The sequence below is a fragment of the Dipodomys merriami genome, unplaced genomic scaffold, assembly GCF_024711535.1.
Source record: "Dipodomys merriami isolate MVZ:Mamm:240054 unplaced genomic scaffold, mDipMer1.0.p SCAF_38, whole genome shotgun sequence".
Lineage (NCBI taxonomy): Eukaryota > Metazoa > Chordata > Mammalia > Rodentia > Heteromyidae > Dipodomys > Dipodomys merriami.
Window position 1 is genome coordinate 7,590,653 of NW_027205381.1, and position 24,687 is coordinate 7,615,339.

General features: G+C 39.3%; 1 protein-coding gene across 2 annotated transcripts in view; it reads right to left on the reverse strand.

Annotated features, from left to right (window-relative positions):
* Nucleotides 1–464: 464 nt before the first annotated feature.
* The window catches only part of Uggt1 (UDP-glucose glycoprotein glucosyltransferase 1), a 158,195-nt gene continuing 133,972 nt past the window's right edge, over nt 465–24,687 (reverse strand). For both annotated transcript variants that reach the window (XM_069989476.1, XM_069989475.1), the window contains exons 28-41: nt 24,289–24,368; nt 23,277–23,466; nt 21,547–21,705; nt 21,040–21,125; nt 17,334–17,418; nt 16,042–16,130; nt 15,244–15,348; nt 13,889–13,973; nt 12,181–12,363; nt 10,604–10,764; nt 8,997–9,111; nt 7,416–7,532; nt 6,631–6,796; nt 465–4,826 (exon numbers count right to left, since the gene is read on the reverse strand). In XM_069989476.1, coding sequence (XP_069845577.1) covers nt 4,801–4,826; nt 6,631–6,796; nt 7,416–7,532; nt 8,997–9,111; nt 10,604–10,764; nt 12,181–12,363; nt 13,889–13,973; nt 15,244–15,348; nt 16,042–16,130; nt 17,334–17,418; nt 21,040–21,125; nt 21,547–21,705; nt 23,277–23,466; nt 24,289–24,368 — 1,647 coding nt within the window. In that variant the 3' untranslated portion in view covers nt 465–4,800. The remainder of the gene's footprint in view (nt 4,827–6,630; nt 6,797–7,415; nt 7,533–8,996; nt 9,112–10,603; nt 10,765–12,180; nt 12,364–13,888; nt 13,974–15,243; nt 15,349–16,041; nt 16,131–17,333; nt 17,419–21,039; nt 21,126–21,546; nt 21,706–23,276; nt 23,467–24,288; nt 24,369–24,687) is intronic.

A 24,687-nucleotide genomic window follows, 5' to 3' on the forward strand; every position in this document is an offset into this window, starting at 1 on the left:
CTTCACTGGCTTTTAAGAGTTAATTAGAAATAAAGTCTCGGGGCTGGGAAGGTGGCTAGTGGTAGAGCACTTGCCTTGCATGCTCGAGGCCCTGGGTTCGATTCCTCAGCACCACATAAGAAAAAAGCCGGAAGTGGCGCTGTGGCTCAAGTGGTAGAATGCTGGCCTTGAGCTGAAGAGCTGAGGGACAGCGCCCAGGCCCAGAGTTCAGGCACGACTGGACGCCCCCCCCCCCAAAAAAAGAAGAAGGAGTCTCACAGATTTTCTTGCCTGGGCCAGGCTGGCTCTGAACTGGAATCCTCAGATCTCATCCTCTTGAGTAGCTAGAATTAGATATGAGCCACCGGCAACCAGCCAGACAAGACTTTAGACAAAGGCCTATTCCCTGCCAGGGTATGCAACTTCTACCAAGGACTTGGCTTTTGTGCTCTCAATACATAAAAGCTGAATGACTGACCACACAGTTTTAAAGAAGAGAGGCAGAAGTTTATTTTGTTGAGCAGACCTTATTTTCATTATAGTACCAGGAAATTGGTTCTCATTTCCCTTTGGATGCAGAGATTCTGCAGACATTTAAAACCTCAATGCTGTTCCCAACGCACCAGACATATAGCTGCATTTAGGAACAGAATTACAGTAAAGTAGGAGAGTTATAAAGAAGGTTCTTTAAATTACATTCTTTCCAAGCTTTGTCCCCATTTTCCCTTTACTTCATTTCCATGGATTATTGTTTGGAAAACAATGAGTACTTGAAAATGTTTTGTTCCAAAGGACAACATTATTTTGCGTTCTATTTATCTACATGGGACCTGGAGGCGATGCATAATCCAATGGGCTCATGTCCTAGTTCATGGTCCAGTCACTCAGGCCTTCCCATTGGCCTCTGCATTGCTGGCAAGCTGGGAAACACTCAGGAGAGGGCCTGTTTAAGCTGTACAGGCTACTTCTGGGGAATGTGTAGCTGTCTGAGGCTGTTTGTGGTGGGTTTATTTTTGGGAGGGGAAGGAGGGAGGTGATGGCTGTTACTCAATGATACTAAACAAGATCCTCTACATATCCACAGACTCACAGCCAAGTCACAACACAGAAGTGGTTTCTCTATCACAGAGAGAAAACCAAAAACCAAATAAAGAGTGAGAAATGTGCCACCTCCAGACACTCTGTAGTGTCGGTAATGACCTGAGCTTTCATGTCTGGATTGTTTGGATTCAGTCAGCTAATTAATCACCAAGTCCTAATCAAAATCTTTTCTCACTATGTTAAGGCATAGAAAACATGAATTTATATAAAAACTGCTGGACTACCAAACCAGACATGACAACCTATGTTTGATTAACTGTGATCATAAAAAAAATGCCCTCAAAACATCAAGTACTGTAAAAACTATTAAAATTACACAATGAATGTGGATCTATGTAACTTAGCACATAGTACACTCTCCATCTTTCACTTCTGTCCACTTTTGTTTCAAGACATTTTCTACCAGGTGTTTCTACTGATTCAATTTCTACAAACTCCATTCAGGAAAGTAGAACTCTACATTCAAATATTTCTTTTAATTAAGCCAAATTAGGAGTGGCTATCTTAGAAAAGGACTGCTTTGATGTTTCTAACTGTAGTCACAGGGGACGGTGTTGTCTGGCTTGACATACACCTGACCATCTGGCAAAGAAGACGCTCTTCCCCTATCACTTGGACTCTCTCCCTTCCAAAACTGCACTCCTGTTGCCAGTTCTTAGACCCTGAAACCAAGTCAGTGTTGTTCAGGAAGAGCTTTAACGTTCAAACATGAGGATGTCAGGAGAGTACAGGAAATTTAGCTTAGTTTACAGAAATTGTTTCTTAACATTTGGGAAGGCCCAACACCAACAAACGTCTTTATGTTCAGTTTGAAATCCAACATTCTGATGGAATCACAATTTCATCAATCTAGAAAAAGCCAACTTGTTACCACTCTCGATGTGAGTGTTGAATAAATATACTTTTGACTACACCAAGGAGTCTAGATAAAGACCCTGGCCATGGCATATCCACCGTCCCAGATCTCAGTCAAATACATTGTTCACAAAACATAGAAATAGATCCACATTGTTGCATGGCATTTCGATATGCCATATTATTTCATATTATGTTATCAAGTGATTTAGAAAGAAAATTTCCACTATGACATGAGAAAAAAAAATTACATCCAAATGCTAGCTAAGACCACCATATTGAATGGTTTCCAGAAGCCTGAACATTTGGGTCCATCAGCTCTTAGTTCCTAGGGAAAAATCTCTCACCTCTCTTTTCAGACATAGTACATTTTCTTATAGTAGAGGCTACAGACAAAGCTCATCAGGACCATATTTTAGTGGTAACATCATTTCCTGGGCATTTGGTTAACTTAGAGAGGTGATTAAGCCCCACAAAGCAAGGAAAGAAACAGACAGAGGAGCACAGACCACTTCAGAAGCAAGCTGGGATTGGTGTTACTCAGCACCAAGTACAAAAACTTCTGTCTGGGTGCTGACAGATGGGGCGCAGAGCTGAAGGAACCAGCACCCCACAGGGAACAGTTTTACTTCATGCCTTCTTTCTCTGCAGAGTATGTCTAAGAGACCTGGTAGTAAGACAAGGAAGCAAGCCAGCAAAGAGCCAGCATGTAGAGCATATGCTAGCGACCTGACCATTTTCCTGCTCAACCTCCCAGACAAGGCTGGGGAGAATTACATTTCTGCCTGCAGCTGTAGACAGCAGTGGCAGTGCCTCTGAAAGCTTAATTAAATGTGGAGATGATGCCTGAGCAGGTGTTTCTTGATTTCAGCGATCCTATCCTGTCAGATGCTCAGACCAGGGAGAGGCAAGTAGAAAACCACCTCATCCAGCCACCTTGGGACCTTTCCCAACTCACATCAACTCATCAGTCAAGTTCTCTTTTAAGCTGTGCTCCCCAACTTGTTATGAAATTATGAAAGCCAATCCAGAAGCACCTTCAAATGACTGGGAAGCTTCTATGCTAATTTCTACATTTAAAAATGGAAAAAATAGAAATCTGTGGTTAATATTTTGACTTTTAAAAAGACTGCATATCAAATTGTTACCTGGCTTAGAATGGTGAGGATTTAGCTAAGCATTTACCTCATCCTTGTTTTTGTTTTTATTGTGATTTTGTGCAGTGCAAGAAAAGCATTCTGCAAGCAAGAAAAGCATTCTGCTCATGAACCATAGCCCAGCCCCTTCCTAGTTTTAAAAAGCAGCAGTCTCAAAAACAGCAAACCCATAAGCCAGAAGGCAGGGCGCTGCCCCTTGGTGCTGGTGCTGCCGTACCTTGTGGCCAGGGCAGATGGTACCACATGCCCCAAGAATTCCACAGGGATGACGTAGGCTGTCATTGTGAAGACACACAAGGCAAAGACGGAAGGTTATGATACATCATAACACAGCCATGCCACCTCAGAATTGGTGTAGAGAGCTAAAATAAACAGTACATAAGACAGGGTATATGAGTTCCAGAGTCAGAATCCTTTTTGGTCTCTGATCCTGAGAACTTTTAAATTTTGTTAGCTTTTTTTTTCTGTGCTAGTACTGGGCTTGAACTCAGGACCTGGCACTATCCCTTAGCATTTTTGCTCAAGGCTAGCACTTGAGCCAAATACTACTCCTAGTTTTTGCTGTCTAATAGGAAAGAAGAGTCTCATAAACTTTCCTGCTCAGGAACCATAATCTTCAGATCTGTTTCCTAAGTAGCTAGGATTACAGGTATGAGCCACTGACAACCAACCAATCTGGATATTTTTTGTAGAGGAAAATCCAGGCCAATTTTCCTGTGTCTGAGAAAAAAGCCCTGAAAAAGAAAAGGGGAAGTGATGTAACAAGCAACCAAGGAGCCTGAAGCCTGAGCCTTCGTAGCTCGATCACCAGAGGAGCTTATTATGGCTGTGCCCAGTTGGAAAATTGCTAAGATTTTTTTTCTTTTTAGAAAGTGAGAAGAAAAAGTAAAGACTTTCATAAATACAAAAATTGTTTACAAAATAATTACCTAGAAAGTTCCCTGGGACTAGGTAGGGAATAGGAATATGTTTTCCTTTCAAATTAGCCACAATGGTACTGGTGGTTCATAAAGGAGAACGACCACCTTGTAGTTTTCCTCCCCAGCACACCTCAGAGCCCTTTCTAGGCCTGCTATTTTCCCTACCTTTCCCAACCCCCGCCCCCCAAATTAATTTGCTGAGCCATTGTACCAAGTCAACCCTGAAGACACATGACTACTAACTGGGGTTCAATCAAAATCAAACCTAAGGCCTGGGAAGAGAGTGGGTAGAGGACATGAGAAGCATGTTGGCATGTACCTCCAGGCACGGAGTATGGATGAAGCTTCTGCTAGCCTGACCCAGACCCAGTGCAGTAAACTGAGGTAAGGAAGCATGTGGTGGCTCCCAGCCTGCTTCCAGGACGGCACAGCATGTGTGTGCTCTTGTGTGTGGGCACAAAGGACTCTGCTTCTTCTAGTTGCTGCTGTCATTTCTCCATATGGCAACAAGATTGCTCTTTTTCTTTTTCCTCGCTCTTTACAGAGTCCCAAAATATCAGCCACTTCTTCTGAGGTACAAATCTAGCAGAGCCTTAACCCCAAAGATCCAGCGCCTAAGGCGTATAGAAGTCAAAATCAATGCTCAGAATCAAGAGGTGTGGCACACCTGCTCAGTCAGTTCATCAGCAGTTGTATAGACAGATCAGAAAAAAACAAAAACAAAAAACCTAGCATTTAGTACAAAAACTGTTTTTCAAATGGTGTCATTTCCTGTCTCCTTCCAGGGCTCATAATTCTTCACGTTTCTGAGATCCTATGAAAAAGAACAATGGACAATAAAACATTACTCTTCAATTATAAAAATACAAAATGGACATAATCCACAACCTGATCTATATACTCTTGCCTCCTTTTAAATTTTTATTATTATTTTGCCAGTCCTGGGGCTTGAGCTCAGGGCCTGGGCTCTGTCTCCAAGCCTCTATGTGCTCAAGTCTAGCACTCTACCACTTGAGCCACAGATCCACTTCTGGCTTTTTTTTCTTGATGTGGTACTGGGGAATGGAGCCCGGGGCTTCATGAATGCTAGGCAAGCACTCTACCGCTAAGCCACATTCCCAGCCACTCCTTTCAAATTTTTATCTCTCCTTTCAAATTTTTAGGACTTTATATTAAAATTTGAAAGCAAAAACATAATAAAGGAGACAGCTTTATTTTAAAAAACACTGAAATAAAGCTGAGCATTGGTGGCTCACTCAAGATATGAGTAACTAGGATATGAGGATTATGGTTCAAAGCTTGCCTGGGGCTACAGGGGCAGTGGAGGGGGGGAGGGGTATGTGAGATCTTACTTCCAATTAACTACCAAAAAGCCATAAAGGGTGCTGTGGCTCAAAGTGATAAAGCACTAGCCTTAAACACAAAAACTCATGGGCAGTGTCCAGGTCCTGAATTCAAGCCCTAGGACCCCGACTCACCCCCCCACCCACACATTCTCCTCTCTCTCTCTCTCTCTCTCTCTCTCTCTCTCACACACACACACACACACACACAAAATCGCACTGAAATAACGCAAAGTCAACTGAATTGTTTTCTAAAGTGCAGTATTAATACATAATAATGTTCACACATTTTTGGTCAGTTGTCTTCTATTTCTTCTTTTTGGTGATACTGGGGTTTGAACACAGGGCTTCTCCCTTGCTCTACCACTTGAGCCAAGCCTCTAGCCTGTCTAGTTCTATTTATTTTCAAGACTAGGTCTTACTTTGTATACAGGCTCTCCTGATCTGTGAACCTATTTGTGTTTCCCTGAGTGGCTGAGATAATACATGTGTGCCATTGGCTGACACTGGAGTCTCACAAAATTTTTGTGCTCAGGCTTTAACCGAGATCCCTTAAATCTCTCACTCTCAAATAGCCAGGATTATAGATATGCACCACTATGCTTGGCAAGAGTCTTTAAAAAAAACAAACAAAAAAAACTTACTAACACATAAACATTTTTTATGTATCAGTATAGCTCATTCTTGGATGTTGAAACCAATTTTTAATAATGGTTTTGGCTTATAAAAATAGTAAAATAATTGTCTTCATCTGTGTTGTTTTCTTGTGGTGAACTGCTTCTCTATGATATACTCAGTAGAAGGGTTATTGAGGCAGGATCACTTGCTGGGTTGTCCTACTGCACCCAACAGCTTCGACAAGGCACACCACACAGTCTGCCCACCTTCTCCCCATGAATGGGGCCGCTTTTATGTCTCCCTGATTCCATGTAGTACACACTTAAGACAGATTCCTCCATTTGGATTGCTGTTTCCTCAAATTCCTTTGTGTTTCACCCTTATTATTATGTGTGTTTGCATTCTTTGCCCATTTATCCAGAAATTGAGGTTTTAGTAATACATGTGAATAACATTTATGGTCAATATATAACTTTCCGGTTAATGTTATTGTATAATCTTCAGAATGGACAAATGAAAAAGCAAAATAAAAAGCAGGCTTTGACTGATGTTAAGATTAAAGGAAACTTTTTCTTTTCCTTTATTATTTTTTTGTTTTAATAACAAATAGAAAATAGAAACATAAATACTTATCCAAAGACAAAGATTTATGTTTACCTTTTTGGCTTGGCTCTTTTGTCTTTTCCATATAGAGTGTGCCTGTTTCTTTCTCCTTCTGAAAGCGAATCTGTAGTTGTTTGATCTCTTGATCATAGTCCTGCCACTCTGGGACAATTCGCACTGCAGCTTCCAACTTGGGTTCTTTGGTCATTGGATTATTACACTGAAAATCCAACATATACACTTCAGCTAAGTTAAAGAAAAGGGTCATTATACAGAATTTAAAGGTGTTAGTAGTGGGCATGGTAGTACAACTACTTGGGAGGCTAAGGAAGGAAGATCACAAGTTCAAAGCCAACCTAGGTTACATAATGACCTGGCATAGAAAGAAAGGGAAGGAAAGAAAAGAACAAAAGAGCAAAAGGAGAAAGGGAAAAAGTAGGAAAGGGGGAAAGTGGGAAAAGGGGAGAGAAAGGAAGAAAAGGAAAAAAAGGGATTGGGAGAAAGGGAAGAGAAGAAATTTAGCAAAGATATTTCTGTCCTTTGATTACACATACTAACTGGCCAACAACAAATAACCAAACCAAGCCTCAGCAACTAAAAGATATAGTAGAAGATATACATACATAAATATGTATCTGGCAGTGGGCTATATAAGCTGTATTTCTTTCTACAAAGAAGTTATAGAAGTTATCAAAGATAGACAAAGTCAAAGTCCATCTAGAAAAATAACAAGGCACAGAGAAGAGCTGGCAGAGAAGAGCCTCCGCAGACAAGAAGCAATGCAAACAGTCCTGACGGGGGGCTGGGGCAGATATAGGACTGCACTCCCCATAGCTTACCAAATCAATGGTTTTTGCCCTCTTCTTAGACGCATCATCACACCAGGTTTCACACCAAAGCCATTCTTGAGGGAGAGATTTGATTGGCACCTGATGGATCATGTTGTTGGGCAAATCCTGTTTGGAAAAGAAAATAAAGCACAGAAATCTATAAATTTCCAGAGGAAATTCAAATACAAAATCAAAAACTCTTTCCCATTACATACATCCAGAATGCTTAAAACTTATCTAGACTTCCTTGTATGAAAGTAATTCAACAAAACTTATCCCTGCTCACTTTTGGAAGTCAAGTAAGTTTAGAAAGCTCTTTTAATACATAGCTTCCCCAAAAGCAACTCTGAATGTCCCTTGTCTACTGAGCCTTGCTCCCAAATAGATCAGGACAAACAACAAAATAGCTAGAAAATATATATAGTTAAAAAAAAAAAGGAAAAATGATACACTACGGAATAACGATTTACACAAAAGAAGGAACATAATGTAACACATAATAATATAAATAGAAAATGGCAGTCAAATTCTGCTTTGTTAATAATTACATTTATCCATAAATGGATTACATTGTTGAACTGAAAGTAGCAATGAAATGACAGCTCACATATAAAATTAAGATTGACAATAAATTTTGGTCAAATATGGAGTAACAGGATGTCTCACATTGCGAAGAGTATAAATCAGAACTACATTAATAACCAGCTTTCAGACCCTGAGTTCAAGCCCTAGTACCAGAACAGAACACACACACACATGCACACACACACACACACACACACACACACACACAATTTAAGAAGTTTTAAGTTTGACTTAAGCAAAACAAAATGTTTAATTATGTGAAACTATGTTCTAAAACACTTAAACTACAATTTTGTATCTAAAAGATGTCTAGCGTTAATAGTTATTCATCTAGCTTTAAAACACATTATGTTTTCTGATACAGATAAAAAGGGAAACTGTAACACTTTATTGTATACTGTGAATCCTGAGTTATTTAGTTCATAAAGCTGAAAAAAATGAATTGACTATAGCAGGCAGAGAAACAAATTTAATACATGAAGTTGTAACAAATTAAAGAATAAGGTAATAGCCAGGTACCAGTGGCTCACATTTGCAATCCTAGCTACTCAGAAGGCTGAGATCTGAAGACTGCAGTTCAAGGCCAGCCCAGGCAGAAAAGTCCATGATATTCATCTCCAGTTAACTATCAATAAGCTGCAAGTGGACCTACAGCTTAAGTGGTAGAGCACTAGCACTGAGCACACAGCACAAAAGCCTAGGGACCACTCGGGCCCTGAGTTCAAGCCCCAGAACCTGCATGAATGAACAAATGAATGACAAGATCATGTTCAGAAATACAGTATCCTCTTCCACCTCTTTAATTAATTACAAGCAGGTCTCTGACATTTTCCATTACTGGCTGATGTTCCGAGGCCAGATACAAATCTTTCACACACACATGCACACAGTCCATGAAACAAAAGGAAACAGAGAATTGAAAAACAAATAATAATTCATTTTCTAAGACAATACACTCTATACCCCAATCTGAAAATGTTAACCATTAAAAAAAAAGCCACCTACCTGATCAAGATTTGAAAGGCTATTGGGATCCTGACTCAGACCTTGGTACTGTCCCCTGAGTCTGTCACCAGCAGCTATTTTCCTAAACTTCTTCAGATCCACAACATATAGTGCACTGGATAGAGAAGACATGCTTGTTATAATCAACAATGGATTTATGGCAGAACTAACCCCACTGAAAAACAAAATAGGTCAGGTTCCAGTTTTTCTTTGAAATGGTGAACTGAAAGGTCACAGTAGAGTTAGGTTCATATGTGCTACTTCTTTCAAAGAAGTTAAAGAAAATTATTGGAAAAACTATATCCTGCCATCACTAGCTCTCTTTAATCACTGTTACTGATTTGCCTTCTGAAAAAAAGTAATTTCTGAGAAAAGAGTTCTAGAGAATATAGCAGATTTGGTGATAAGTGTTATAGTAACTCATAAAAAATGCATTTGCAAAGGATATCCTGATGATGTCTTAAACGCTACAGGGGAAAACCCCCCATGGTATTCCAGTTATTTTGCACTAAAAGCAGGAAGATAAAACTGAAATCACTGAATCTCACCATTTATCTCTGGTCCTACAGGTCCATCTACCCTCCAAATCTTCCAAATTACACTTTTCTCAAAAAAGATAATGGAGTGTTCATTATAATGAAGGATACATTGCTTTACCTAAGATGTCTCTTGTGAATATATCCTACAAACATACATGAAATATGCAACATAGTATATATCACAGAAAAAAACTAAATAATACCCTGGAATAATATGAAAAAAGTAATAAGGTATCTGTTTATATGTTGATATTAAGATCTGTAAGAAAATATTAAGTTAAAAAAAGCAAGTTATAAAACAGTACAAAGAAGATGTATACTTTATATAAAAATAGACATTTCTAGCTGTTTGTCTAAAAACAAACTTTTTTTGCCAGTCCTAGAGCTTGAACTCAGGGCCTGCGCACTGTCCCTGAGCTTCTTTTGCTCAAGATTAGCACTCTGCCACTTGAGCCACAGCACCACTTCTGGCCTTTTCTGTTCATGTGGTACCGAGGAATCTAATCCAGGGCTTCATGCTTGCTAGGCAAGCACTCTACCAGTAAGCCACATTCCCAGCCCAAAAGAAACTTGTTAGGAAGTACTGGAGTTTGAACTCAGAGTCTTGCCCTTGCTCAGCAGGTACTCCTACCACTAACCCATGCCTCCAGGCCTGTCTATATAAAAATTACTCTGAGAGGACAGGCAGTAAATAACTAAGAGAGTTATCTGTTGTGGAGTGGGAACTAGATAAAAGAAAAAGGATAGGGACTGGGAAGGTGGATCAGCGGTAGAGCACTTGCCTTCCTCAGCACCACATAAGCAAAAAGAAAAAAGCCGGAAGTGGCGCTGTGGCTCAAGTGGTAGAGCGCTAGCCTTGAGCTGAAGAGCTGAGGGACAGCACCCAGGTCCAGAGTTCAGGCCCCACGACCAGACCCCACCCCCCCCAAAAATAGAAAAAGGGTAAAGAAAGCTTTTATCAATGAATATTTTTGACCCATATTAATATATTATCATTCACAATGTGAAGCAGACAAATTAACTTATTAACTTTCACAAAAATGTTCCCAATATAAGTATTTTCAGTACCTAATATGATATTTGCGTCCAGCTAAATGGCTGGCCCAGTAACCAGACTTCCAGAAGCGGTAGCCATCCATCTCTTTTCTGCTGTCACAAAAAGGAGTATAACCATAAGGGGCACCATCCAGACTGAAATCTCTTAACTCTTTCAGATCTGTTCGCACAATCTAAAGAAAAGAAAATCAAATGTCATTTGTTAAGCTGGCATGCAAGCAGTACTAATATAACTTCTTAAAGTTCACAGTACATCACAGAAGGTGGAGGGAAGGCAGCTCAGTATGTGATGGTACAAGATCTAGTCTGAATTCCATTGCTAACTGGTTGAACCACTAACATGAAGTATGGTACAAATTACTGTAGGTACAAACTTAACTCAAATAGGTTTGATGTTCTCAGTTTCCTCATCTGAAAGCTGAAGATGACATAATTTGGAGTACATATCTCAAGGGATTGTTGGGAGGCTGAGTAGGTTACCACAGACAAGTGTGGAACATAATGCCTTACTCAATATTAAGTACTCAACTAGAATTACATGTGGCTGTATGAGAAAGTGTATTTCAGGTTGCTTCGCCAGAAGCAGGGGATACACAAAGGTGGGGAAAGTCAGATGACTTTGGCACACATTATATCCCTTCAAGCTGAGAGTAATGTAGACGGCTGAGATGGCTGTAGGAGGAAGTGCATTTATGCTGCTGGAGCTTAGTTAAGTTAAATCCTGATAGCTACAAGAACATCTGCATTATTCCCTTATTATCAAGGCCAATTATCCCCCCTGAGCTTCATCTACCATTCATACCAATAACACAAATTTTAGGCAGATATAGTGGTGCTGACCTCTAGTATAGCACTGGAGAGAAAGGAAGATCAAAGCCAGCCAGAACTAGGTAGGTAGGTAGATAGGTGGGTGGACAGGGTGGACAGGGTAGAAGGGTAGATAAGTAAGTGAATGGAAGGGTAGATGGATAGATAGATAGGTAGGTAGGTAGATAAACAGATGATGGACAGACAGCAGACAGACTGACCAGCTATCTTTTTGGCAGACAATGGGAAATGAGGGGAAATAACTGCTAAACTTGAATTTTCCTACTTTTACTCTTATTGTTAAATAAATGAGGTAAGACATAAAACTACATGCATGACATTGCTGCAACTGTGTTTAAAAAAGATAGAAAAATGAAAAGGAGATATACTGAATACAAATTAAATTTAAAAAGTAATCACATTTGGGCAATGTTCTCCCATATTTTCTAAATATTAGTAAAAAAACAAGCAGGCTTTTTCATAGTAAGAAAAACAGTGTTTAAAAAAGAAAAGGTGAGTTGGGAAGGTGGCTTAGTGGTAGAGTGCTTGCTTTGCATGTATGAGGCCATGGGTTAAATTCCTCAGCACCACATAAGCAGAAAAAGCCAGAAGTGGTGCTGTGGCTCAAGTGGTAGAACGCTAGCCTTGAGCTGAAGAGCTGAGGGACAGCACCCAGGACCAGAGTTAAACCCATGACCGACAAAAAAAAAAAAAAAAAAGAAGAAGAAAAGAAAAGGCTCTGTCATACCTACTACAAACAAATCTGGCCTTTGATAGCTTACCTGGTCAGCATCCACAAACAGAAACTTGTCCACAATGAGTGGGAAGAGCACGTCTAGGAAGAGAATCTTGTAGCCCCAGATGATGCGCTGCTTTTCTGTCTGCTGATGGAGCCACCGGGGCCATTTGTACTGAACAAGCTCATACTGGAAGTTGTATTCACTTGCCATGTAGGGTATAAACTCCTGTTTTCAGACATTAGAAATACTAAGAAATCATTCGTTTTGATTAAGAATTGACTTTTTTACTTTTGGTGGTGTTTTGAGACATGTCTCATGGTGTAGACCTGCTGGCCTTGAACTCTCAAACCTTCTGCCTCAGCCTTTTCAATGCTGGGATTATAGGATACACCATCACCCTGCCAGGCTCTCCCTTCCTCTTCTCTTCCTTTTTTTGTGCCAGTACTGGAGCTTGAAGTCAGGACCTCATACTCTTCATTTTGACCACAGCTGGTGCTCTAACCACTTATGAATCCAGTTCTAACTTTTTGACAATCAATTGGAGGTAAGAGTCTTGAGGATTTGTTTGCGCAGGCTGGCTTTGAACTATGGTCCCCAGATTTCAGCCTCCTGAATAGTTAGTATTATAGGCATGGGACACAGGCACCTGGCAATATCTACCCTCTTAGTGGAAGTTGGAACTACCATTATTATAGTACAAGTAAAATGTTTCCCAAAACAGTGGTAACAAAGAACTTAATCTCAATTCACTTGTGACTACATAAAATAATCCCTATTTCTTTAAAACTTTTAGTTACTATGAGAAATAACAAAAATCTACAGGCAAAGGCTTTTACATTTTTAACTCTGTATGTGTGTGCATGCACGTACACATGCACACAAATATGCACATGCTCACTTAAGCACAAAACTTTAAAGTCCATTTGTCTAGACCTGATTTTAGTATAATATTCTGTCAGCTTGATTATACAGTTTTTCTCTAAGCTAGGTTCTAACTCAAGAATAGCACAACAATGGGGCTGGGAAGGTGGCTCAGTGGTAGAGTGCTTGCCTTGCATGCATGAGGCCCTGGGTTCGATTCCTCAGCACCACATAAGCAAAAAGAAAAAAGCCGGAAGTAGCACTGTGGCTCAAGTGGTGGAGTGCTAGCCTTGAGCTGAAGAACTGAGGGACAGTGCCCAGGCCCAAAGTTCAGGCCCCACGACCGGACCCCCAAAAAAAAAAAAAAAAACCACAACAAAATCAAACTTAACAAATTTGTTGCAACTTATAAGTCTTTCATATTTTGACTACAAGTACCTTCAGGGGACCAGAAGTGAACTACTTATCAGGGAGATATTATTAAATATTTTTAAAATTGTTCAATACATTCTACAGGAAAAAAATATTCTTAAAAAAATCTATTTAGGTAAGAATTCTTGATAGAAATAAAGCAGATTATCCAAGGATGATTTTTGTTTGGCATGAAGTTATTCTCTCCATATAATGTGTGATAGTGGTCTATGAGAAAATCATTCTGTCCAAAGCAAACTATTAGTGTACTTGCTAAATTAAAAAAGACATCTATGATTCAGAAAAAAATGTTAGTTCATCAGAAATTGCCTGGCACTGGTAGTTCATATTTGTAGTCTTGCTGCTCAGGAGGCTGAGATATGAGCATCACAGTTCAAAGCCAGCCAGGGCAAGAAAGTCTGTGAGACTCTTATCTTCAATTAATCAACAATGTTTCCTGTTTCCCTCTGAAACAAACCTTAAATGTGGGGGACAAGTAATTCTTCAGGAACCAGAATTTCACAGGAGTTTTGGTATTCTTCAGTACTGATAGCATCATTATGCTGTCAAACAAAAACAACAATTTTCAATGCTTCTAAACCTCAAAAGAGCATTAAGCATACACATTAAGCAGAGCATAGTAGAGCTAACTATTGGCTCAATTAAGCAAAGTAAAAACCTTAATAATGAAAAGAAACGTAGTCATTCCTACTTCTCAAGTTGAATGGGAAAAATGAAGAATACCTTTATAAACAGATACCTAACCGACAGAGGTTAATGTCAATTCTGTTAAATAAGCTACTTCATAAACTGCCACATCAATTACGGTACAAGTTTAAATCAGAAGTCTTGGCAACTGGCTACACTATTCTTCAAACCTCCTGGTAAGCCACAACAGCATATTGCTGAGGAAAGCTTGTAAGTGTCTCCTGACAGCCTCCTCAGCTTCCCTTTGAGGGAGAAAATCAAGTAAGGAGCAGGGAGGGCACAGCTCTGGATTTTTTTTTTTTTTTTTTTTGGCCTGTCCTGGGGCTTGAACTCAGCACCTGGGTGCTGTCCCTAGCTCAAAGCTAGCATTCTACCACTTGAGCATAGCTTTTTCTGAATAGTTTATTGGAGAAAAGAGTCTCACAACTTTCCTGCCTGCCTGGGCCATCTTCAAACCATCATCCTTAGATCTCAGCCGCCTGAGTAGCTAGGGTTATAGGCATGAGCCATGGGCACCCACCTAAGCTCAGGAATCTTGAGTCAACATTCAATTAGAACCTTTATCATTATTTTAGGTTTGCTGTTTCTTGAAAATAGAAAAAGTAAATTGAGGAAAACAGCATTTGGATTCTTTTCTATACTAGATTACAGTGGAAGATGAAAAGGAAAAGCAATTGACAATTAGGAAACCGACTTTCAAGTAACACTGTGCCCTTTGAGCTAGGTCCATTTGATATGGTGATTAGGTTCCTAAGGGATTTTCCTAAGCCAGTGGCTGGATGGCTTGGGCTAGTCCCTACCTATTATATAAGAACTACATTTCTCCTGGCTCTAAAATCTGTAAAAGGTGGTGAGTGTTGCAAGGCCTATACTATCTGATTTAAGTAATATTTGATGGCCAAATACAAGATACGAGTGTGATATTAAAGGCCTAGTCTTGTAAGAGCTACACTCTAATACTAGATCAACTTCACAGACTTGATGAGCTCAATGCAAATGATTTATGGCAAGTAATTCATAACTCTCAGAGTGCTCCAAATACACCTAAGTATATAAACCTTTTCTCAAAATAAGAACACTACAGCAAATTAATTTACATATACCAAAATAATCAACAAGACTAACCGAAGAAATCTTTCGTAGAGATGACCAGATGCAACAGAGAAAATATTAATTATATCATCTTTGTCTTGTTTTGCCTCCTCAGTCTTCTGTCCTCCTGAAAATCCCCTATAACAACAGAGATAAAAACAGGACCTCTTACAGTGCTGGCCAGACACACAACCCTTAAGGAAAGAGGCAGTGAGTACCTTCCCATTCCCACCTTAAAGTAAGAGCAGGCATGAAAAACCCAACACTGACAGGAGGTCCAGAGATGACAAAGTCACCTCCTCTAAAACTCCACATTGCCTTAGGAACAGGTGGATCACAGTCAGATGCATAGAATGCAATTTGTACAGTGGGAAGTAAACTAAGCAATTATCATCACCTCTCCAAAAGGCAGGTGCAGCCCAATGACAGTGAAGAAATGTTCAGTGGAAGTATACTCAACAGAGGGAGGCATTTTAGTTAAAAGAGATTTGTACTACTCCAAAAAGTAAGTGTAACACTTGTCTGCAGGAAGCAGGATAGGAAAGCCCTACAAAGGGCACTCATCTTTTTTTTTTTTTTTTCGGAGGGGCGGGGCGGGTGAACTCAGGGCCTAGGTGCTATCCCTGAGTTTTTTACTTAAGGTTAGTGCTCTACTACTTTGAGCCACAGAACCATTTCTGGATTTCTGGTGGTTAATTGGTATTTCATGGACTTTCCCACCTGGGCTGGCTTTGAACCGTGATCCTTAGATCTCAGACTCCTGAGCAGCTAGGATTATAGGCATGAGCCATTGCTCCAGGCAAAAATGTCTTTTTCATAATGGGGATTTACCATTTGAAAGAGTCCCAAAATCCAGATTCATTCTCATTTGTCCCATCACTCAGCAAGTCTTCATTTGCCATGTCTGCCTTCTTCTGTACCTGGAATGATATGCAATAAATTTTACTACTCTTCGTGGTCTAACTGTAGTAAACCTGATTTGTGCTGGGTGTGTACTTACTGTAAGCACTGTCCAAAACAGGACATAATCCAACAGTTCTCCCACAAGGAGGTGCAGCCCCATCCAGAGCCTATCAGTACTCAACTAATAAAATGTCTTCATCAAGATACACACATTACAGCCTTAAATGAGAAGCTAGCAACCTCTTGTAATTAAATACTATTTTCAGTTTGTATAAGAAACAAAAGACCATGAAATGTGGCTGGGGAAATAGTCTGAGTAAACCCACAAGCACATTTTGCCCAGCTAGCAGTAAGTTCAAGGAAGGAGTACAATCTAGTGGATCTGTCAGGACACAGATATGGCATGCCATGGGCATGTCTCAGGATTTAGTAACACAAAGTGCCAGATGAGTCTTCAGGTCAACCATGTATGACTAACCTTAGGTTTTACTGTGCATAATCTTTAGTTATTTCAAATATGTTTACTTTAAGACACTAATAAGTCCAAAATAATGAGAAAGAAAAAAAAGTTATTGCTCATTATTGCTTAACTTTTCACTGGCATTTCCCTCAATATTCTCAGGGTAAAATGATCAATAATAATACTATAATCTGGGACTATACAAATGGTAAGCCTCTCTCAGAACATACTATATAAAGCAAGACTGGCATTACACACTGGGAGTCAGCCACAGACTCACATTTACCAAAAATAAAAAATAAAAAAATCCATAATTGCTACAATAAATTCCAAAAATACTTTTGAGCTAGTTTCAAGATAGAGTAGTTACCTGTCACCTTTGGGAGAACATTTCAGACCCTCAGCAGTGGCCTGAAACCTACTATGGAATCCTGAAATATACTGTGGTTTTGCTTATACATACATACTTATGATAAAATTTAGTTTATAAATTAGGCACATGAAAAGACTCATAACAGTTAACTATACTAAAATAGGACAATTAAAACAACATATTCTGACAAAAGTAGTATGAATGAGGTGTCTCTCTTGAAAGAGTCAAGATAAACAGTAGTATTTCTAGACTGGCTGATCATGGGTACACTGGACCCTTGGATATGTAAGACTTCTGTCAATATTTAAATGACAGCTAACAAATACCACTATGTAGCAAATTTTTACCAACTATTAATAAATGTCTGCCTTAGCACAACAAACTTACCTTCACTTTGATAATTTTGCTTTTAAAGTTATTGAGTATGACAACAACCTCATCGGCATCAGGTGGAGAGTCTGTACCGTCATGGCTTGGAGAGAAAACCAAGATAGGTATTACAAATCACAATTCTTTTTTTCCTTTATTTTATTTTTATTTTTGTCACTCATAGGGCCTGAACTCTGGGCCTGGGCACTATCCCTCAGCTCTTCAGCTCAAAGCTAGTGCTCTACCACTTGTGCCACAGTGCCACTTCCAGCTTTTACTGCTTATGTGGTGCTGAGGAATCAAACCCAGGGCCTCATGCATGCAAGGAAAGCATTCTACCACCTTCAGCACTAAATCACAATTCTTAAAGGGCACTAAATGGTCAATTACAATCTGATATATTGGTGATAAAGGAAAGAGCTTTGCAAAACCATTTTTTTACAACCTAAAAGAAAACAATAAAAACACTTGTAGAAACATCTCTATACACAATACTTCTTTCACAAATCCTCTCTTCAGATTACCTACCAGAGTAAAAGGCCCCCAGGCAAGACAAGTATGTGATGGGAACTGAACAAATATGTTTGTAGACCTAAGCCACATACAGTGCCTTGAAAAAAGGAGTGGGAAATGATATGCACCACTCTAAGCCAAAGAACTGGCTTCACTTAATTGGAATAGTTCTGTAAAGAAATTTATTCTTGGGCTGGGAAGGTGGCTCAGTGGTAGAGCACTTGCCTTGCATGCATGAGGCCCTGGGTTCGATTCTTCAGCACCACATAAGCAGAAAAAAAAAAGCTGGAAGTGGAGCTGTGGCTCAAGTGGTAGAGCACTCGCCTTGAGCTGAAGAGCTGAGGGGCAGTGCCCAGGCCGAGAGTTCATGACCAGACCAAAAAAAAAAACCAAAAACCAAAAACTTATTCTTTCCTTCTGAAAGAATACAATCAGCCAAGTCATGGCTTTGGACTAAACTTGGTACCTCTGGTAGGATGAACTATAATCAGTTTTATTTACAGGGAAATATTTGCTGAAAAAAATTTTAAATAATGCTTTCCTACTAGTTTTCTAGTCAGCAAATTTCAAGGTTCAGAAACCACTACTTCCTGTCATTCACAGAGAGTAGGGTACTTGAGCAAAAGTAGAGTTTTGGCAGGGGAGAAACTTGAAGTATGAAGCACTTCAGAGACAGGAAATACTCATATAGGAAGACAATGAGGATGGGAACCCTAGATAGTCAGAAAGAGAGGAATGCACCATAGCCCTAGAGGTGGAGGAAAACAAGCAAAAGCATAGCAGAATGGATAGAGTTTGAAAACATTATTCAAATTCTGTAAAACTATACCTGGTGAAAACATATTTGGTAAAAAATATATTTATAAGAAAGCTATTAAACACATTAAACTGGGCATACTGCCATATGCCTATGTAATCCTAGCTACTCAGGAAGCTAAAGCAGGAAGACCACTTGAGCCTGACAGTTCAAGGTTAGCTTGACAACAAAGCAAGACCCCATATCAAAAAGAAAGGAAGGAGCTGAAAAATATTAACTTGTTATAGGTAGGGTGAGCCTTGTAATTATACTTCAGTCAAAACTAAACATGGTATATATACACAATGGAATTCTATGTCTCCATCAGAAAGAATGACATTGCCCCATTTGTTAGGAAATGGAAAGGCTTGGAAAAAATTATATTAAGTGAAGTAAGCCAGGCCCAAAGAAATATAGGTCCCATGGTTTCCCTTATTTGCAGTAACTAGTATATGTCTGAGTCAAGCAGAAAAGGTCAGATAAGGTGATGTTAGGTGACATGAACCCCAAGATAAGAGTTCAAATGTTTTTTTTCTTTCTTACGATTGTTTCTAACATATTTATAAGATGATTTCTTTGTTGCTTTGTATGTCCCTCCCCCATGGTATAACCCGTTTTCACTGTATTTGATGTCAGTATAATTTGTGGAGGGGAAGGGGAAAAACAAATCGTTTAAATAGGGATACAGGTAGACCCACTGCAACAATGAGATGTACAAGTTGTTATGTCAAAAACGAACTTTACAACTGGGGGGGGGGGCGCCGGGGGGGGGGGGGAGGATGGGAAGGGATGGGAAGGGGTAACAAAGGAGGCTACAATGCTTGATAAGAAATGTACTCATTATCTTGCCCATGTAATTGTAACCCCTTTGTACAGTATTTTCACCAAAACAAAAAACAAAAAACAAAAACTAAACATGGACTTTTTAATTAGACGGGAAGGAAGAGTAATAGAGGGAAGTGAGATTGATTGAAATACATTGTATACATGTATGGAAATGTCATAATGAACACCACCACCTCCAATAGAGCAAATATATGCTAATAAAAATATTAAAAAAAAAAAAGTAAGGAAAGAAAGGAAGTGGGTATTGATGACTCATGCCCCTAATCCTAGCTACCCAGGAGGCTGAGATCTGAGGATTGCAGTTTGAATTCGGCAGAAGAATCTGTGAAACTCTTATCTCCAATTAAGAACCAAAAGGCAGAAGTAGAGCTGTAGCTCAAATAGTAGAGTGCCAACCCTAAGCTAAAAAGCTAAGGGGGGCAGCACTCAGGCACCTAGGCCCAGAGTTCAAACACCAGTACTGCCACCAAAAAAAGTGGGGGGGGGGGGGGGGAAGAGAGATGACAAATACTAATCCATATCGCTTTCATGTATATTGGATAAAACAGTACTGAGCCAAGGCAAATAGACTCAAGGGTGGAATTTTTCTAATGAAAATCATTGCCTTAGCCAGACGCCAGTGGCTCAAGCCTGTAAATCCTAGCTACTCAGGAGGCTGAGATCTGAGGATCACAGTTCAAAGCCAGCCCGGGGCAGGAAAGTCCGTGAAACTCTTATCTCCAATAAACTACCAGAAAACTGGAAGTGGTGCTGTAGCTCAAGTGGTAGAGTGCTAGCCTTAAGCTGAAGAGCTGAGGGACAGAGCTCAGGGCCAGAGTTCAAGGCCCATGACAGACAAAAAAAAAAAAAAAGTAAAAGAAAAAAGAAAATCATTGCCTTAATTGGCAGAAAGTCTTTTCACATAGCTCAAGACTAACTTAAACTATGATATGTAGAATTTAAACCAAACCTTAAAGGCAGTGTGTACTTTGACTAATAATTAGTAAGAGTAGTAAATCTTCAAGACAAAAATCTGGCCACTGATAGCTTCTAAGAGTACTTCTAAACCACAAGAGCCTAAGAAAGATCAGTACTGAAAGCAAGAGTTGGCCAAAGTTCATGCATATGGTAAGTCTGCACATTGCTCAGGGTCAGTATAAGGAAGTATAGTTGTTCTTTATTTCTTTTCTACTTTTTGAAAATGACTGTTTTTCTCATCGGCTTTATAGTGATAATATTGACATAAAGGAATCACTGCAGACTAAAACCTGACTGTATATATCACTATGTGTGTATCTTGTCATCCACTCAGCCCTAATAGTTCTTCCATATTTACTTTCATGGAAAACTCCATTTTATCACACAGACTATAAAGTAAATGTATGGTGCCCAAGAAAATGCCAGGTAGGGAAGTGGTGCTGTGGCTCAACTGGTAGAGCATTGCCTTGAGCTGAAGAGCTTAGGAACAGGCCCAGAGTTCAAGCTCCATGACTGACCAAAAAAAGAAAATGCTAGGTAGCATTCAGTTAGATTTGATTCTCACTGGAAAGTACTTTGGAAAAATAATACACCTGCATCACTTAATCCTACCTGTAGATTCTATAAATATCTTCTGAGCGTCCTTTCCTTAGTCTGAGGATCCAAGCTCCTGGGTTGGCTTTTAGCTGAAAGTAGCCCTAGGACATGAAGGAGAATCAAATTTTAGTTCTCTCTTTAAAATCTCTGAAGGATAGTTACATTCTGAAGATGCAATGCAAGGGTTGTTTTTTTTTTTTAATGTCTCTGATCCCATTTTTGAGGTAGTGCTGGAATTGAATCCGGGGCATTGCATCTGATAATTTAAATAAGATGATTAAATAACCAAGGCAATGCAAAAACAACATCTTTATGGCAGAGTGCCTCAGCACATTTTGTCATTTAAGTTGTTGTATAATTTCAATCTCCATGTTGAACCAAACAAATGGTTTTTATATTGACCAAATTAAATTATTAATTTTAATTTCAATTGTGGTTCAGAATACTAATTACTCCACCATAAATTTTTGTGCCCAAATTAGTATGTCTGTGGTATCAGCATGTAATGAACTGGTTATTTACCAAGTTGGCCATGACAATTGTGTCCACGATGACAGGGTTGGCTGACGTCCCTAATGTAAACTGCAGTCCACGTGGAGGCTGGCCTGTGGTGATGTCATAGCAATGACCTTCCAATAATAAGTACTCGAGCTCATACTCAGCAGCTACTATGTTGTCCACCTGCAAGAGCAACATTAAATCACTTCAAGACACATGGATAGAATTCAAAATACATTATTCCAAGTGAATGAAGCAGACAAAAAGGGCTTACATACTATCTGATTATATTTTAGGGAATTAAAGAAAAGGTTAAAACTGTAATAATAGACAACTCATTGACTGTGGTCGGGTGAGGAGATGGCTTGAAAAGAGCTTCAAAAAACTTTTTGAGCCGGGGGATGGTGGCTCATGCCTATAATCCTAGCTACTCAGGAGGCTGAGATCTGAGGATCGCGGTTCAAAGCCAGCCTGGGCAGGAAAGACTGTGAGACTCCTATCTCCAATAAACGACTAGAAAACTGGAAGTGGTGCACTGGTAGAGCACTTGCCCTGAGCTGAAGAGCTGAGAGACAGAGCCCAAGCCCAGAGTTCAAGCCCCATGACCGACAAAAAAAAAAAAAAAAAAAAAAAAGACCCAACTTTTTGAGAATGATAGGATTTTCTCTCTTGACTAAAATAGTGGTTAATGGCTGCATGTGATCATAAACACTGGGTTGAAAGAGGCAATAGATTAGTCTAAAAGTACAGGTGGGATAACACTTTCATATTGTTGAGAAAAATTAAGGACCTAAATAAATAGATATCATCCTATAGCAACAGATCAGTATGAAAATTTGAAAACAACATCCACAACAACATTCCTCAGAATTGCCACAAAATGGAAACAACCTGAATATCCACTCATTAGCAGACCCATAAAAGGTCCAGAGTTGCAATACAATGGAATATTAACTGGCAACAAGTAAGAATGAAATACTGACATATACTTCAACAGGGATCAACCTTGAAAAACAATTTGTTAAGAAAAAGAAACCGGGGGGGGGGGGAGGTTTTGGTTGGGGGGAGGGAGGATGGGAAAGGATGGGAAGGGTAAACAAAGGAAGAGGCTACAATGCTTGATAAGAAATGTACTCACTATCTTGCCCATGTAATTGTAACCCCTCTGTACAGTATTTTCACAATAAAAAAAAAAGAAAGAAAGAAAAAGAAACCAGTCACTAAAGACTATGACTCTGGGCTGGGAAGGTGGCTCAGTAGTAGAGTGCTTGCCTTGCATACATGAGGCCCTGGGTTTGATTCCTCATCACCACATAAGCAGAAAAAGCTTAGGAACCAGAAGTGGTGCTGTGGCTCAAGTGGTAGAGCACCAGCCTTGAGCTGAAGAGCTGAGTGACAGCGCCCAGGCCCAGAGTTCAGGCCCCACAACCGACAAAAAAAAAAAAAAAAAAAAAACTATGATTCTATCTACTACATATAATACCACAATAGGCCAAACTACAGAGACAGAAAGCAGATTAGAACGTGTATAATGGAGAGTGATTACTAATGAGGATGGAGCTGCATCTTATGGTGATAAAGGACTAAATTAGATCCCTATGACAGCTGCAGAGTCCTGTCAATATGTCAAATCCTCTTTATTGGGTATGAATAAAGATGTAATATATACCTGAACAATGATGTTCAGAATCAGCTAACATCACAACATAAATTGGTTTTCTACCAATAATTAGGTACTGGAATGACATTCTTACCTCTTCTAAATAAATATTATCAAGATCATACGGTGTTCTGACAGATTCTACCATCCAACTTTCAGGTGTGTTCAAATTCAGAGTGAACAATGGAGATTGTGGCATATCCAAAAATTTTGCTATTGGACCCTTAGCAAACTTATTGTCTGAGGTGAAAGAAATCTCTGGTTCTAAGACATAACGGTAAAAGCTGAAACAAAAGGAGAAGTATACAATTTTTATCTTTCCACAAAATTACTGTCCTTGAGTTTATAAGCATCCATATAGGTGAGCAACAAACTGGGCTTGGAGGGATATCCTCCTAGACTGAAAAAGGAGTTCACAAGATCATCTTCTGGCCTAGTGATGCCTCCCAGTGCTAATGCAGATGAAAGAGAAGGGAGAAGGGTAGGATACCAGAATGAGATGTCTGCTGTTGGGGTCACAAGCACTTCCTGAGCACTTTTTCCTTTGGGAATTCATCTGTCTCTCAAAAATCTAAATCCTAAATAATGACTTGGCTCTCAGGCTAGCCCTGAAAACACTGCATATAATAATGTAAACATTTCTTCAAACAGGATAATAGTAGGCACTGAAATCTCATTGGTCACTTGCAAATTTATTTAGTATAACTGACAGGACACAGCAAACCTACAAGTGAGGAACTGATCATAGCCATCTGTGCTACCCTATACTACCTCTATTATTATTACTCTGCTACTTCTGCCATGAAGGATCCATTCCCAAGTTTAGCTAGGCCTATGCACTTTTGTAAGATCATGTTAATGAGCATAAGCTATCTTCCTCTAACATACATATTGCAACTTGAAATAACCACTGTTTGGGTTTTTTTTTTAATGGAAAGTATACATGTAAGTAGCCTAGGTTGATTCCACCTAGATGCTCCTGTGTCCACACAATGTTTGTTAAGCTGATTAGAGTAACATTCACTTAATTCATTATCATCAGTACTAGCTTTTGGATTAGATGCCATTTTAAAAAATTGTTTTCTTAGATACAATATATGCTTTACCTTTTTAAAGGCATGTCCGAAAGTTTAGATTGGCAGTTCATAAATACTCTTAGATTCATGTTTATCAGCTGAGTCAAAACCTAAAAGAACAAACCAGATGAAAAATCATTCAAATTTTCTCTTCAAAAGTATACTATTTGATACTGAATAAGAGAAAGAATGTTCATTATCTCAAGAAACAATATAAAGATAGTAACTGTCACTAAGTGGATACTAGCAAAATTAATGGTGTGGCAAAAACAAGGCAGGAGAGGAGGCTATGGGGGAAGTAGACTAGTGAAGATAAATACTTCTCACATAAAGACAGGTTAATATAGAGTTTGTAGGAAGATAAATGATGAATATCTATACATAGAATATTTAAGAACTCACTGTTATAATTCATAAATAAAAGTCTGT